This window comes from Protopterus annectens, chromosome 13.part0 (genome assembly GCF_019279795.1).
Source record: "Protopterus annectens isolate FY-2018-M chromosome 13.part0, PAN1.0, whole genome shotgun sequence".
In the NCBI taxonomy this organism is placed as follows: Eukaryota; Metazoa; Chordata; order Ceratodontiformes; family Protopteridae; genus Protopterus; species Protopterus annectens.
The window spans coordinates 580311729-580329430 of NC_056747.1; the positions used below are offsets into that span (position 1 = coordinate 580311729).

At 39.9% G+C, this 17702-nt stretch overlaps 1 protein-coding gene across 1 annotated transcript in view; it reads right to left on the minus strand.

Annotated features, from left to right (window-relative positions):
- Positions 1-17702, minus strand: part of NCBP3 (nuclear cap binding subunit 3) — a 1620559-nt gene that overhangs the window by 708466 nt on the left and 894391 nt on the right. Inside the window, exons 8-9 of the mRNA XM_044054866.1 lie at positions 16302-16401; positions 1125-1235 (exon numbers count right to left, since the gene is read on the minus strand). Of these exons, the coding sequence (XP_043910801.1) occupies positions 1125-1235; positions 16302-16401 (211 nt within the window). The remainder of the gene's footprint in view (positions 1-1124; positions 1236-16301; positions 16402-17702) is intronic.

Below are 17702 nucleotides of genomic sequence, written 5' to 3' on the forward strand. Positions count from 1 at the left end.
CTTATTACAATACAAACACATATCCAGGAGGGACAACACGGACACTTGGAGAATGGTCACTACATTTGGTAGGAATAAAGCCTCTTTAACCAATGTAATTGAGAAACATTGGAATATTTTGAAGGCAAATGAAGAATTGTGTGACATTTTGGAGGACAGATGCTTATATTCCTTCAGATGGGGTAAAACACTAGGGTCCCATTTTTCCCATTATAAAAGAATCACTGATCAGGATGTTTCTATCAAACAACATTAACAGGAGAGAGACTGGTCGGTTCATACCCTTGTGGACACTGTACCTTCTGTAAACATGTCTAAGACAAAATCATTTACTAGTAAAAACACCGGGCAGATTTATGACAAATTTTTATGCCAGTTGTGGAACAGACTGGATTATATATCTGGCTACTTGCACTTGTCAAGCCTTTTATGTGGGGCAAACTTCTAGACAATTTAGGTGTAGGATGTCAGAACATCTAGGAGACATCAGAAATGCAAGGGCCACTAATGCTCTATACAGACACTCAGTTGTTCATCATACAGTCAAATTCACCTTCACCGTCATTGATAAAATATCGGGCAACAGATCTTTCAAAACAGGGTGGCATGGCATATTAAACATGAAGGAAAGGAAATGGATTGTTAAATTAGGCGGTTTATTCCCACCAGGATTAAATGACAGATTGTAGGGTTTTTTCAGTATTTCCTTTCTTGTCATGGATCTTGATACAACCAATGCATAGACAACTTTATAGGTCTAGTTTTATTAATGAACAAAAGTAAAAAGAAAAAACTTGTTTAAACTTTAAATCATGTTTATTGTATTTTAGTTTCATTGTTCAGTATCAGACTGAATAATTACTAGTCAGGAAATGATGTCATTTGATTTTAATTAGACAGAGTATACATTGCAGACTTCATACTGCCTTATTTCATGTACCACTTGTCTTTCCAATAAACATTCAAGCTCCCAAGGTGCTGCTTCCTTTTTTGTCTTCTTTATGAATAGCCATTATATAACAGTCAATCTAAAAAGGGTTGTTTAATCTCCATCTGTCACTTGCTTCTGGAAAAAGGCACATTTACTCTCCAAATGTTTTCAAAAAAAAAAAAATCTGTAGAACATCTTACCTGCATGTCTATGTTTGTAGGGAGATGTTAAGCCAACCTCACTGATGAAGTTCCTTTTCTTTATCACATCACGGTGCAGTCGACGTGAATGAAACCGCCGCTTCCTAAGTCAGGATAAGAAAAGCAAACAGCAAAAGAAAATGACGACAGTTCAGTAGTGCTTCACTAGAAACACAACATTTTTATAAATGGGTAGTCTCATACCTACTTAAACCGTCAGCCCTGTACTTTAAATTCAAAAACTAGAAATGAAAGGTATGTACTTAACATAATAGATACTTGTCTGCTTCAGTCCTCCTTAATGAATGGTTCCTGTAGATCCAACCTGATCTGACTTCGGCTACTCTGAGGCTCTGGATCAAAGGCTTAGGTTCTTTGCTTTGCCCATAATCCCCTATGAGTATGAAGTCGAACCCGAAAGTTTGAAATGCAATAACTTTGAACACACAGAACAGCGATTTTTTTTCCCCAGGGGGAAAAAAAAAAGAGAGAGAGAGGTTCCGGTACAAAACCAAAACACACACATACACTTCAAACTGTTCCTAATGTGGGAGGCTCTGCCCCCCCAACACCCCCCACTTAAATATAGCAACTCCGAGATCACACCACAGTGGAGGAAATAGCAAAGCTGCGGAAACGGCCCACCAAATTTTTTCCCTGGGAAAAACTTTGGTGTTTTGCGGTTTAGCTATTTTGACATTTCGAACTTCCCAGTTTGATGTTACGGCATTCGGACAATTGTGCGTTCTAACTACTAATATAGACCCTATATATATATATATATATATATATATATATATATATATATATATATATATATATATATATTAGATATATATACATATAGATATACATATATAGATTAGATATAGATATATATAGATATACATATATAGATTAGATATATATATATATATATATATCTACTTTACATGGTCGACTTTTCAGAAAGTCGATTTTCATATGGCTGAGACCATATTATCGACTTTTGAAAAGCCGACCATGCAAAATAAACAGAAAACACACAACAAACACTTAACTTTCAACTATTAGCAGGGGGGCAAACCCCCATGCACCCCCTTCACCCCCCCGTAACTTAAATATACCAACTCCGAGATCGCACTATAATGCGGAAGAGGGAAATTTTCTCATTCCACACTGTTCAGAGATAGTGGTTCCCCATGGTCGGCTTTTCAAAAGTCGATCATATGGTCTCGGCCGTATGAAAGTCGACTTTCTGAAAAGTCGACCATGTGAAGGGGACCTATATATATATATCTATTGTATGTATATATATATATATATATATATATATATATATACACACACACACACACACACACACACACACACACACACACATACACACACACACACATATACATACACACGTACATAGCGGTGGTGGTGCTATGGTAGCGTTGTCGCCTCACAGTAAGACGTTGTCCTGTTCGATTTTCAGCTAAAGCGTCTTCTGTGTGGAGACGTGCGTGAATGGGCGTACCTTCGTTGAAGGTTGTGTGTCAGGGCTGGCAACTCGGCACGTAAAAATCTACTGCCAATCATTAGCGGACCGGAGTTCCGCTGTGGAGACCCCTAACCAGGAAAAGCCGAAAGACAACAACACACAATGAGACTACTACTAAATTTCTAACTTTCAAAACGTCAACTTTCTTATGGTTCAGACCATAACATAAGATTTGAAACTTTGAAATTTTTTTTTTTTTTTTTTTTTTACATTTTTGAAGGGGGGCATGTCCCCCTGCATCACTACACCCCTTGCTAATTAAATATACCAACTTTGAGATTGCACTACGGTTTCGAGCTGTACGACAATCTCCATTTAAACGGTTCGAAGTTTCTGACCATAAGAAAGTTGACGTTTTGAAAGTTTGAAATTCAGAAGTAGACCCACATGTATATATTTACATTTATATTTTAAAGAAAACCAAAAGACTGTTGAAAAAGGTACAACCAGTTCAGTGCAGTCACTGCAGAGACAAGGGAACATGACAACTGGAAGGGAGGGAACTTAAGGATGGAAGCAGACACCAATTTATCATTACAGTAAGTACATAACTTTTGTATTGGATATTGTCCCTTCTGTCTATCCTCAACAAATGGGACAGAGTCCCCAGCTACCAGAAATCACAGAGAAGGAATCATGGAAGGACAAAAGGATGCTCTGGACTTAGACTGCAACTCCATTTTATAATGAAATATGAAAGTATGGACATTAAACCAAGCAGCTGTTGCACAATGTCATCAATTGGTACTTTGGAGAAAAAGACGGTTGAGATAGCAACTAACCTAGCAGAATGAGCCTTAGGAATCCCAGGTAAAAACAGACCCTTTGTCTTATAAACATATGAAATGCACTCAGCCACATGAAAGTTACTTTGGACACTACCTTACCCAATCTTGCCAGGGAGAACACCATAAATAACTGGTCAGTCTTTCTGGTGTTCTTAACACGATGCAAACAGAATCAGAGTTGTTAATGCACATCCAAAAGATGCAGCATGCACTCTCTCTTATGAGGAAACAGAGGAAGATTGATAGATGGTTTCAGTGATGATTATGATGCCACCTTAGGGAGAAAAGAAGGGTTTGTTGTCAACGTCATCCAATCTTTGTGTAAAACCAGATAAGGAGCTTTACAAGAAAAGGCGTGAAGTTCCAAAACACACAGTTTCTGGTGGCATTTACCTCCATACCAAGTTCTCCAGCAAAGATATTTAAACTCAAATGGGAGTGCAGGTTCAAATATATGTCTTGTAAAAGTCTGAAGGATGGTAATATCCCTAGGAGGGACTGGGTCCCTGAGAGGAGGCGAGAGCAAGAAGGTGCCCCTTAAGAAGGCCTTACACAACTTCAAAGAAGCATCTGGTGACTGATTTTTGATTATGTGAAATCTGGAGATGGCTGCCAACTGGAATTCAACAGCTGAATAACTTGCTCCATCATGAAAAAGGCTGGCCAAGAAAACAAACGAAATCCAAATTGAAATTCTCTTCCATTTTCTCTTGTAAACATTTCTGGTAGAGGGTCTCAGTGAGGAAGTCAAAACATGCATACCTGGGATGAAAGCCTGGACTATCTGATCATCACAAGAACTGTAGAAACCATGCAGTTAACTTCAGGGCTTCAATGTTCGGTGAAGCAACCTGCACAGCGGAGACAGAAGATATGGAACTGGGTCCACAGCACTCATGCAGTGTGAATCAGATAAGACCACAGGAAGAGAGACCACACCTGTTGAGGCCAGAAGGGAGCAATGCTGATCACCACAGCCTTGCTCCACACTGTTTTCTGAAAAGCTTTGGTATGCAGGTAGCGGGTGGGTAGGCATAAAGATGACCAGAGGAGGATCACAGCAAAGCGCCTACTGCATTTGGTGTTGCAGGGGGAGGCAAACAGATTACAGCATGGCTGGTCTAAGAAGCTGAAGACCTGCTCTGTCACTACTGGACTTGGGGACCCATTTGTGATGTAGAAGGAAAACCCTGCTCAGTTTGTTCACCATTACATTGGGCTTCCCTTGGTATGTTCATTGCCATTAGAAAGTGGTGGGAAGAAATCACCCACTGCCAAACCCTTATGGCCTCTCGACACAATTAAGAGCATGTTCCGTTATGTTTGCTGATGTACTAAACCACTGGCATATTGTCCCATTTGAATGGCGATCACACCACTGGACAGGGAACCCTGAAAGGCCTGCTATGCCCAAAAGACTTCCCTCATCTACAGGACACTGATATGAAGACTGGCCTCTGTGTAAGACCATGTGCTCTGAACCATCTTTCCCAAGACATGCATCCCCCACCACAGCTGGGAAGCATCCATGGTCACTGTGACTTGGGGGGTGAGTCTAGCACACCACTAGATATCGGCCCTACACTAAGCCAAACAGGTTTCTCAAAACATCAAGCAAAATGGAACACGTAAAATGAAAAGCTTTAAGTAACTCACAGACACGGAGAGATTACTTTTCTCACACGGCTTTGAGTCTTGAGTCACTGACCAATAAAAGAAAACAAAAAGCTAAACTCTCTCAAAGCTCTCCTTGCACTGCAGAATACAGACATTTGTGCAGTTACCAAGACATAGTTTAAAGCTGCACAGCCTACCCTGGCAGTGCAAGGTTTTAGTGCCTTCCACACTTTTAGACCACTTGCTGCACAGACAGGGACTAAAGGTGGGGGTGTCTCGATATACATCAATAACAAGCATACCTCCATGTTGGTTAAACAGGATGATGTGCCGAGTTTTTCCATATGCAAGTCACTATACATAAAATTCTGTACCATATCCTGGCAAGCTATAGGTCACCCTCTATGTCCCATGAAACTCATAGCACATGCTTAAACCTATTGAAGACTAACTATCCAACCTAACACTTTACTTGTGGGGGACTTTATTTATCCTTCCACAGATTTGGAATCTTAGCCCCAAATCTGCAGGCACAGAGATTCATGGACTTTGTGAATATACACACCCTTAACCAGTAAGTGCATATGTCCACTAGAGGTTCCAATATACTGGACCTCCTACTCACAAATATGGTCTCTGGTAAAATCTGACCATAAAGCTGTTCAAAATCAGAATCAACTCAGTAAATCCAGTAAGAGTTCGGAAGTACTCCAAAGCAAACTACCTTTTATTAGGTGATGAGCTGCCAAAATTCAATGCCTCTTAAATCCAGAAAAAACAGCAGCCTATGCAGAATTGTTAACAGAAAGTCTGTACAACAGTGTCAAATGGCTGCATAGAGGCTGTTGTAGCTACCAGAAGTAAGTCCAATACTAACTCCAGGAACAAACCATCCTGGTGGCATCCCACATTAAGCAGGTTATACAACAAAAGGAACAAAATCATGGCTAAAATCAAAAAGTGTAACTTCCATAGAGATAAGAACTCATTACAATTAACAGGCAGCTAAGAGGGGTAATTAAGTCCAAAAAATCCGATTCTGAGGTCAAGATGGCCTCCCAAGCAAAAGATCACCATAAAGCCTTCTTTAACTATGTCAGAAACCTCAAAGGCAGCATACAGCAGTGTGCTGAAATGGTAGTTAATGGTGCCACATTCCCTGAGCTGGATGACATAGCAAATGGCTGACAAACTCAGTTCCAACTTTACCTCCCACACTCACCACCAGCCACCTCCCAAGAAATACCTTCAAATATAACTCCTCCAACTATAAAGAGCGAGTGCGTCTCGGTTGTGCTCACCAAGGCCAATAACACAGTCTCAATAAGTCTTGATAATATCCCAGGATGCCTCCTGAATAGTCTAAAACATAACCCATCAGGGTAACTGGAGTTACTTTTCAACTATTGTCATAAAACAAGCTTTGCGCTACAAAAATGGAGAGTTGCAGCAGTCATCCCTCTTCATAAGGGCAGACGACCAACAGATCCCAGAAACTACAAACCCATTAGTCAGACTACTTTTATATGTAAAGCCATGGAAAGAATTATCATGGAAATGATCAAAGATATAGGTGACCTTCAGACAAAGTACCCATTCCAGTTTGGCTTTGGCAAAGGAAGCTTATGCCTAATGAACCTCAGGACTTCCTTGAGAAGGTCACTAAGGCAATGGAGGAGGGTAAACCTTGCACACTACTTACCTTGACCTGGCAAAGGCATCTGATACAATACCCCACTCTGGAATTGTTAAACTTATAGAATTAGGCATAAACCCTATATAACACACTAGACAGAGAGCTGGCTCACAGATAAGACCTAGGAAGTTAGGAGTGAAGAGACCACCTCCTCAAAGAGGCCAGCCACCAGCAGAGTCCCTCAAGGGTCTGTGCTGGGCCCGCTCCTCTTTGGCATCTCCTTCTCAGACGTCAAGGCTAATGTTAAAGGCCTTTGGCTAACCAAGTTTGTGGATGACTGCAAATTGAGAGAAGTCATAGAATTCTCCCAATAAACTAACATCTTACAAGTGAGACAAACACAAACAAATGACTGGTGCCAAAGCCATGGGTTAAAACAAACTGTAAAGAAATGCATTTTAGTACCTTTAAAGAAATGCATTATAGTACCTTTTAGGAAGTCGGTCACCTCAAGAAACTACATCAATAAAACACCCTTAAGAGCTGACCCACTAGTAAGAGATCTGGGAACACATGTAGTCAGTAACCTGGCCTTCGAACATGTAACCAAGGTAGTAAGGAAAACTTCCTATGCTGTTCGACTTGTAACTGCATGGCAAATAGGTCCAGGGAATGGGCAGACAATGTCGGGCCTATGCCCCTTCAATTTCTTTAGTATAGATGAGATGTCAAGAGTGGAAGGGTCTGCCATCTTAGTCTGGGCAGGGCACTTAAGGCAGAGGGTTTCCAAGTATGTATTGAGGGAAGAAAGCAACATCCATAAGGTTTTAGGTATGATGGCCTGACAGATCATGCAATTTTTATAACTGTGTTCTGCTCCAAAACAAAAGACACACTGGGAGTGGAGATCCTTTGAGGGAATTTGCCGACCACAATCACACCTTCCCCCTTCTGGCTGACATCTAATAAAGTACCAAACAGCAATACAAGCAAGAAAATCGAGGAAAGTTCTCTAGTGGGGCACTTATCCGAACCAGTGAAGGCCAATGGTACCAATGACCACACACAGAACATAGTCTCGGATGCAGGACCTGAAGCGATAGAATCTGTGGCATTACGCTCATATGTATGCCACAGGCATAGGTCATACATTGAATATATGGCTCTATGGAACATTTTGGCTTTGGTACCCTGGCCAGATGTCCAGGTTATATGACAAGATATCCCAACAGTTTGTTGTACTGTAACAGCGATCTAAGGAATGACACGCCTTTTGACATTTTGACAACTGTCATTAAAGTTTGTTCAGTGACTACTTCTAATTGTCTGGTTTATAGTTTTTTTTTTTTCTCTGTTCCTCCCAGAGACATCTTCCAGATTCAGAGGTCACTGTCCCCTTTATATTCAGCATTGATTAGGCCAATTACTGAATACAATGCCCAGTCTGAGATGTACTTCACTAGACATATGAAACAACTAGAAAGACCCCAGACATTCCTAAGATCATTGCTGGCTTAAAATCCCTAAGCTACCAGAACAGACAAGAAAGCACTGTCCCTTTAATCAGCGTCTTCCTCAGCGAAGATCCAAGTCTTGCTTTCTGACCCATTACGCATCTAGTAGTATCTACAAATCAAACAATCTCACAAATATCAGAACAAGGGAACTAAATCTTCAACAGCAGATAAATAAAAATAAATAAAAAAGGAGGAGAGAGGTTCATTACACAGGGCCTTTTCCACTTATGGAACAGACTCCCATTGCATATTACATAGTGTGATACATTATTTCCTTCAAGTGGAGCTGGACAATTACATGGGTATTCACAAATTCACCTGGCTTTACTGGCCTGCGCTTCCTCAAGAGATTAAGTCCAGTCTAAGGGTGTACACCGGGAAGGTGTAAATGGTCGCAAGACCAACTGCCTTACATTTTCTATAATCAGATTATATTAACTCATTCACTCCAATGGAGCTCAGGAAGTTTGCACTGTAAATTCAATGGGCATAGCCTAAGCCTTTTGGCAGAATCAAATTAAGTCCTCACATTACAAACAAATGTTCATACTTCTGGAACCATAGGAGTTATGAAAGAAGTATAAATGGCAAACTCTTCAGCGCAAATCTAGCTGAGAGCTTTCATATGAGGCTAAGGAGTTCTGTTTGTGTTATTTGATTGCTGAGATATTTAGAAAAATGTGAAAATTACATCTATATAAATTAAACAGTTAACATCTATTTGCTTATACTAGACAGAGATCAAATATTATGGCAGCTTTAAGGTGAAATCTTTTAAAACCTTGTACATAGCATGGTTTTCTGAATTATTGATGCAAATATGAACAAGCAATATTTGATGTCTACAGGAGTCAGTAGGAGTTAACTGCAGATGCACCTGGAGGCGTCACGCTGATGTAATGAGTTAAGTTTGCAGATAATTGCAAAATAAGACTTCACTATTGAATCTTCTTCTGATGCCCATTAAATACAGCTGGACTTTTAGATGCAAGCAAGTGGTATATGGAAAAAAGAGCAAAATTAAATGTGAAAAAGTGCAGTATGGTCACATTTGGAAAGCAACTCTCTCCCTTAATGTATAACATAATCAGTACCTTGCTCCAACATAACAGTCAGGGATCTTTTGTTACCAGAGTTTATAATTCCCTCTTCCTCAACCACCATCTACTGGTAATCATCAGAAAATCCTTCTTAGCTCAATAACTAAAGGCCTATCCTACAGGTCAAAAAATATCTAAAGGCTTTTCCCCCGGGTCTAAGAAGATATCATTCCTCTTTATACAGGCCTAATTAGACTAATTATTGAATAAAGCACCCCTTTTGGGATGTACCTTTCTAGATACATTAAGCAGCTGAAAAGGCTACATAAGCTCCTAAACCATGAAGACAGTTGGCCTGAAGTCCTTGCACTACCAAGGAAAAGTGCTATCCCTTTACATGGTTTCTAACAGGCTCTTAGGTGGTAATCTATGCCTTGCATCGTCCACCATTAGGAATCCCATCCTCCTTGACCTCCTGTATCTTCACAAGTCAGATAGTTCCACTAATACCAAAACTAGGGACTTAAATCTCCACCAACACATAAAACACGCTGGAGAGACAAATTTATTACCCAATGTCTGAACAGTCCTGCTTTTCAAGTTAAAGTAACAACCTAGTATCCTTCAAATTAAACCTGGATAACTGGATGGGACCCGTATAGTTTTTCTACATCTTTGTTTATCAGATCCATAATAATTCTTTACATTGCCTTGCATATATGAATAGTCAAACTTATGGGTCTGTAGTTCCCTGGGTCTGTGGAATGCTTAGACAGATTCCAGCAGGCCTCACAGGTCAGATTTCATGCTATGCAGGAGGCATCCTGGGTTATTACCCAGGCCCAGTGAAGTGGTGTTTTTGGCCTTAGAGACAGCACAGTGAGGACCTGCTCCCTTCTGACAGTTAGTGGAGAAACTGTGGAGGGCATTTCCTGGGGGACAAATGGAGGTGAAGGGGAGGGGGTAAAAATGGAGCTAAATTTATCAGCAGGTAGATGTGCTACATCCTCTGACTCCATATAAGTGCTTCCATTCCAACACTAGTTTGGCACACTGTTGGGTGTTTAAGGTTGCAGATATAACTTAAGTCTTATGGCTGTCTTTACCTTGGGAGCCTATTTTATCTCAAATTTGACCTGGATGGACTTGATTCATCTCCTGATTTGTCAGATTGATGAAGGTGTTTTTATCTTAATGGGCAACGTCCTTCCTCTTTTTCAACATAATCTTCTTTCTTTTGCTATACAATCTATTTATACTGGGATTCCACCAGAATGGCATGTTTTTAGAGGCTGTCTTATGTTTGTTTCTGGTAGGTACAGGTGTTTCCATGCAGCTACTCACGTGATTGCACAGGGTTCCTGTGAACAATTCAGCATAGTCAGCTGCATTCTCGGGTTTGGGGTATGGCTTGGAATTTTGCAACACTGTCTTTGCCTAGGATAGTTTCTAAATGTTCTGGGGTTAGTTACCGTCCCAGGCTTAACATGTAATTCAAAGGAGACAGGTTTGCTTCAGGTAGGTACAGGTTTTCCAAGCAGCTACTCAAATGATTGCACAGGGTTTCTGTGAACAATTCAGCATAGGCAGCTGTATTCTCAGGGGTTTGAGGGACGGCTTGGAATTTTGCGACACTGTCTTTGCCTAGGATAGTTTCTAAATGTTCAGAGGTTAGTTACGGCCCCAGGTTTAACATTTAATTTAAAGGAGACAGCTTTGTGGTCTGACTGAACTAAAGAGGACTTGATACTAGGGAGAGTGCATCTTTCCCCCAAATTTTGTGAAGATATGGGTCAAAGGTATTTGTGTCCCGGGTGTGTGTGGACTAGCAGTTCAAGGGTGTTTTGTTAAAGCAGTCCAGAAATCTCTGAGCCTTCATGTTTTGAGTTTGTGTATGATCCCGAACTAATGCTAGGGTAGTTAAAGTCGCTGATGAATATAGTGTCAGGATGAATGGGGAGTGTCTCTTGTACAGTCAAGAACATGGCAAGTGCTTCCTGAGTCATGCAGGACCACCTACAGCTTACAAGAACATGCTCTGGGACTTTACTTATGGTAAGTTGGACATGAAGAAGCTGTGTTATACTGTCTGACCAGCCTTGAGGTGTGTGTCTTTGATGGAAACTGATACTCCTCCACCATTAGACCATACCTGTGCAATAGCTGGTCTGAATTAGTGGAAGGCATTACAGTCTTGCACTACCAGAATGCCCTCCACGACTTTAAACCAAAGGACGGTAAACGCACAGATGTCTACATTCTCGCAGGAAGCGGGGTTTCCTGTTTAGACTCCTGGCATTAAGCAGTAATACCCCTACATTACTCTTGGGTCAGTTTAGCTAAGTCAGTAGTGGTGTGTGTGTGTGTGTGTGTTCGTGCGCAAGTGTGTGCGCGTGTGTTCAAAAAGGTATCGCCTGTGGCTAATTCTAAAATATAATGAATTCATAATGCATCAGTGATCCTGAACACACACACATACATGCAGCACTCCTATCTCTGCTCTGACTGGCATATGGTTCTCAAAACACAGCCAAAAAAACTCCCTCAGCAAAATGAGTTAAATGACAATATCATACATAATGGAGGTAGGAAGGGTCTTTTTTCCCTATTAAGTGAACTCCGAGATCAATGGTACAGTGTTTGAAGCTTACTGATCCACAGAATGGATTACAATGAAAGTATCTTTGATCAGTTAACACAAAATCTCATACACATACCTACACACAAGCACATGAACAAATACATACATACAAATATTTCAAGCATGGGCATTAAAGCCCTTTTATCCTGCCAATATACCAAAACACTTTTTCCCATAATGTGTCCAGGCTGTTCTTAAAAATATCTAAACTAGTACTTGTTTTAATGTAATTTGGTAGCCTGTTCCATGCATCAGTTGCTCTCGCACAGAACTACTTAGTGTATGTCTCATTCTTATAGAATCTTTTTTTATTTCTCCAAGTCTTTTGGGTTTCTAATACCATGATGGGAAGGGACCCCATTCCTGAGTTAATGCATAATTAAAGTTAATGAAATTAGTATTGTTTCAATCTTTGATGTTAGCCAGAAGTGTTCTTCGCCGCACCCACAACGTGCCCAGTAATTACTCCTCCTGCAATTTGTATGGAGTTAGACACATAGCAGTAACATATCTAAGTACAATTGTAAATTCTTTTTGTTATAAGACCCATTGCTCCAACTACTACTACTGGAACTGTCTGGGTATCTTTCTTCCACACTGCCCTCATTTCTGCCTGTAAATCCTGACTGTGTGCACGTAAGACAGTGCAGTCACTGGGTGTAGTGATTTCAATAATCAATGCTACCTTCTGCCTTCTTTTCATGGAGATCTGGTTTTCTTGCATCTGTTTTTTTGAACTGTTGGTAATTGATTATCCCACGTGATACAAACCATCACTTTCTATGATGCTTTGTGGCTCATATTTCCAGTGTTTTTCAGCTATTTTAATATTATAATGTTTGCACAATCCCCAATGCATCAATCTTGCTACATTACTATGCCTTTCAGTATACAGCCCTTCTGCCATTAGTGTATCACAAACAGCAACAGCATGTGCAACTGTTTCCAATTCTGTTATACAAATGCTACACTTGTCCATTTCTCCATGTTCAATGAACTTTGTAAACCAACATGTACGTAAGTCCACCATCTTGAGCCACCAATATTAACCCTCCTTTCCTTAACCATTCCTGCATTCGATCCTGATCAACATGAGGTTGTTCCAAGAGCTTCCTATACTTGCAACTATATATGTTTTCCACATTTCTTGCCCTCTCAACTCATCTTTCTTCACCTTATATTCTTTCTTTTGTTTTTTTGGCATATTCAGTGGGTACCTGATTTTTATCTACATCTGGCTTAATTTCCATTCCCGCTTCACGCTGATATGCTCTTGCTAAACTAAGTAGGGAAGTCATCTTACACCTGTTCTCCTCATGTTTCAAAACTTTCACTGCATTTGGGTCTTGTGAGGTCAGCAGATATGTATGCAGTCCCACTATCGCAGATCTATACATGTAATCAATTTCGAGGAGGCCAATAACTCCTTCAGAACGGGGAATACAGTCTTGGTATGCACTGATTTTTAGAAATCATTTGATGAGCATGAAGCATCCTTCTTGTTTTCCTGTCCAAACTATCAAAACCTTTTGGGGCCAGTCAATCACGACAAAAGTGTAAACAGGAACAGTAAATTGGTTTATAGATCGGACTTTGTTCCTAGATGTCAATGCTGTTTTTAGTATTGATTTAAGACTTTTAAAATATTGCTTAATTTTATTCCCATTTGTTCATGTTTTACTGCTGATCCTTCATCAACTCCCAAATATTTATACACTCCCTCTTGCTGAAGTTCTTTTATATCACTCCTGTCCCAAACTGATGTTTCATTAGTGCTGCAGCTTTCTTGCTTTAAAAGTTGCTTTTGCACATTTTATCAAGACCAAATGACAGTCTCATATCTGAAAAAGTTTTGACCACTTGCAGTTGTGCTTCCAGTTCCTTATCTGATGAAATATAGTTTTAAATCTACAAAAAGATAAGTCTTTCTTCTTCTAGATTGTCCAATGAGTCACTACTTTCTGATAACCCCCAACATTCCCAGAGATAGTTGTCTCTAAATGCCCTACATACCTGAATAATATCTCCTTTTAAATATCTTTAAGAGGTACTGTACAAGTTCAGATATTTCAGCATTTCATAACTTAAATGTTCACATCCATGGATTCACTTAGTATATTTCCCCTGTACTCTTTCCAGTTTACTAATGCTTGTTTTCTTATACGGTTTCCATACTGTTATTCCATACACAAGTTTGGTTCTAATGTAACTAACAATAACTTCATTTCTCAGTTCCTAGACTTTGTAAACCTTTTTATACAATCTATAGTTCTACAGCTGCCATTAACCAATTGGTTGATATGATTAGAAAAAAAAAAAGTTGGATCTACCCATATACCCAGATCTTTAATGAATCTACAGTTTCAATCAGTGTGTGCTACATGAAATATTCACCTTTCAATTTATGTCTCCCAAATCTTATTCAGATACTTGGTTTTTGATGTATTTACCATATTATTCTCCTGTGCCCAAATGGTCAATTTAGTCAAGTTCTTTTGCAGACATGCCTCATCTGTAACACACGTAATCAGCTTACCCAACTTCAGGTCATCTGCACATAGACTGAAGAATACCTCAGATGAAAAAGTTAGGTGTAAAAGATACAATCTAAACTAGTAAGGGCCTAGACAGAGCCCTGTGGGACACCCTGACTGTAACCAAGAATTTCACCTGTCCAACTACTGTATATGTTACTTGTCACGTCCTATTTAAAAGCCATGCAGCTCATCAAGAGTACATCAACACCTAGTTGTTCTAATTTATTGATCACTGTTTTGTGCATGGTCCTGTCAAATGCTGTCAAACCTACCTAACTTACATCACAGCACGATTTTTCATTCATAGTTATATTGTTATAGAACATCATGTTGTAGGAGGTAGTAGATCTATTTTCAACATATGCATGCTACCATATGGTTTCAAGTCCCAACCTATCCAACTGTGACAACTTATCCAATATTACATTCTTCATTATTTTTCCACAATACGAAAGTAGATTTAAGGGTCTGTATGAATCTGGGTTTGTCCTACTCCCCCCTTTCCCTTAAAGACAGGTTTATACGTGCGTGTCTACAATCTTGGGGAATTGCCCCACATTTATATGACTTGGTAAACAACAGATATAATGTAATATAAGTTTCTGTTCTCAGGTCATTATTACGAATTCCTTCTCCCTGTGCTTTGTTTGGATCCATTTTGTGCAGTTCTTTTTCAATACAATCTAACTTGATTCTAGTGTTTGAGGTTACCTGGATGTCAATAGGACAACTTAATCACCATCTTTGTGCAGCCAAACTCTCTTGCATAAGATTTTGTAAATGTATCAATTTGTATGTCTTTACTTCTTCCACATCTTATGCATCTATAAAAAGGTTTCTTATTATGCTCAACCTTCTTCTGCTTCTTTTTCTTTTGGCTGCTCCCATTAAGCGTCACCACAGTGGATCAGCTATTTCCATTTTTCCTGTCCTCTGCATCTTGCGCTGTCACGCCAATCAACGGCATGTCCTCTCTCACCACATCCATAAACCTTATCTTAGGCCTTCTTCTTTTCCTCTTACCAGGCAGTTCCCATCCTTAGCATCCATCTCTCAATATACCTAGCATCCCTCTCCAGCACATATCCAAAGTAACGCAATCTAACCTCTCTGGCTTTGTCTCCAAACCATCCAACCTGACCCCTCTAATATACTAATTTCTAATCCTGTCCATCCTCGTCACACCCAATGTAAATCTTAACATCTTTAACTCTGTCACCTCCATCTCGGACTCCTGTCTTTTCGTCAGTGCCACCATCTCCACCCCATATAACATAGCTGGTCTCACTACCATCTTACAGACCTTCCTTTCACTCTTACTGGTACCAGTTTATCACAAATTACTCCTGACACTCTTCACCCACTCCACCCTGCCTGCATTCTCTTCTTCACCTTTCTTCCACACTTAACCACTACTCTGAACTGTTGATCCCAAATAATTAAACTAGTCCACCTTCGACAACTCTTAATACCTACATCCTCACCATTTTTATGTCCTCCCCCTCATTATGCTCACTCAATAGCTTTATATAAATTTTCTTCAATTTTTTTTTTTATCTTGTCTCACACTAGACTTAGTTTGTTCAGCTTGTTTATTTCAGTTTTTAAAGTTGTAGTTCGACCTTTCCTCCATTTATTATATTTTTTTGTCTGTCAGCTTAATCAGGTATCTTGTTATTATGGAAATATATCCCCCTGATATCATATGCCCAAGTTCACAATGTTAAACATTTTTTTGTTTATTTTGCACTCAAAAATTTATCTTTCAAAACCTTAAATACGCATATACACCACTACACATGCACACATACAACACACATCATTGCTAACCTACAAATCAATACAAATTCAGTTTTTCCTTCTCACCAGGAACTGCTGAGTATTCCTTTCATGCCGCCATAGTTTGGGTTTCCGTACTTCATGTAGTACAGACTTCGTCTTGCCGCTCCCAATGCCTTTTTGTCATCTACAAAGATTCATAATATAAAGGAAAAATGTCAGTTTTCTTTATTTAACTTTTGTTTTACATAACCATGTGTGTTTACCATATGCAACATATTTACATACCAAAATGTTAGATCTGGATGAGCAGATCCATTCCTGGTCACAGATTTCTTTTTTTAGTTTAACACCTGTCACTTTACCAGGCTACAAAAGCCCTGCCCCTTTATCCACAATGCTCTATTAAAAAACTCTCTCTCTCTCTCTCCAGATCCCTGTTTTGCTAAATTAAAACAGATCAGAAACAAGCAGATAATCACTAATATTCCTTAAGATCACGTATGCACTTTTGCAGGGGGAAGAATGGTAGGCATGTTTACAAGGATGGACCTGCTCATCCAGATCTACTTTTACATTAAGTACACAACTTTCATATCTGAGAGGAGGTCATCCAACCTCGTCAAACAAAGGGAAGAGAGACCCAAGCATAGCATCCTAGATGGTTAGTCTTATGCGAAAGTACAGTTGTGTCACACTTACCACAGCTGTAGATGTCCAAACAGACCAAAGTTGCAGTACTAATTCTTGGGGCTTCCTGCCATGCAGAAGCCTGTGACAAAACAGATTTTCAGAATCTTTACATCACCCCTAGCCGACTGATATTCGAGCACCGATGTCTGGACATAAAGGTATAAGGTGGTCATCCATCAGTGCCATCTTCTGTTCTTTCTAAGCAGTGTACAAGCAGTCTGATGCCTGCGAACAGAACAACCTCTGCAGATGTCTGGGTTAGCAAGGGTAGTAACACAAGGCTCTATATGCAAGAGTCTCCTTTCTCCCTTGCACCCAGCAAGGGGGAAAGGAAAGGGACGGCAGATAGAGGGGTTGCAGGGTGGGGCCTTACACTGCAACACTGACCTACTCGGACATCTACAATTTTGGTTAAGTGTGACACGACTGTACTACATTTTTCATAGTCAATGTTGCAGTACTGATTCTTAGAACACCCAAAGCTAGTGGAAGGATGGTAGGATCATCTGCTGGCTCTTAAAAAAATAAGGTTATGAAGGATGGCTGTAGTAAACCCTACTATAGCTCTGGAAATAATGCCTAAATGGTAGTGTTTGGTAAAGATCTACAATGAGTTTCAGGTGGCAGCTTCTAGGATGGTCTGGGTAGGAATTCCTTTGAGGAAGGCAGTGGTAGCTGCAATATGCCAGATGAAATGGGCTTTGACAAGACCAGAAAGAGGTTTTCCATAGCGACTGCAATAGAACCTAATGCAACTGACTATCCATTTGGATATGATTTGTTTGAAGACTGGTT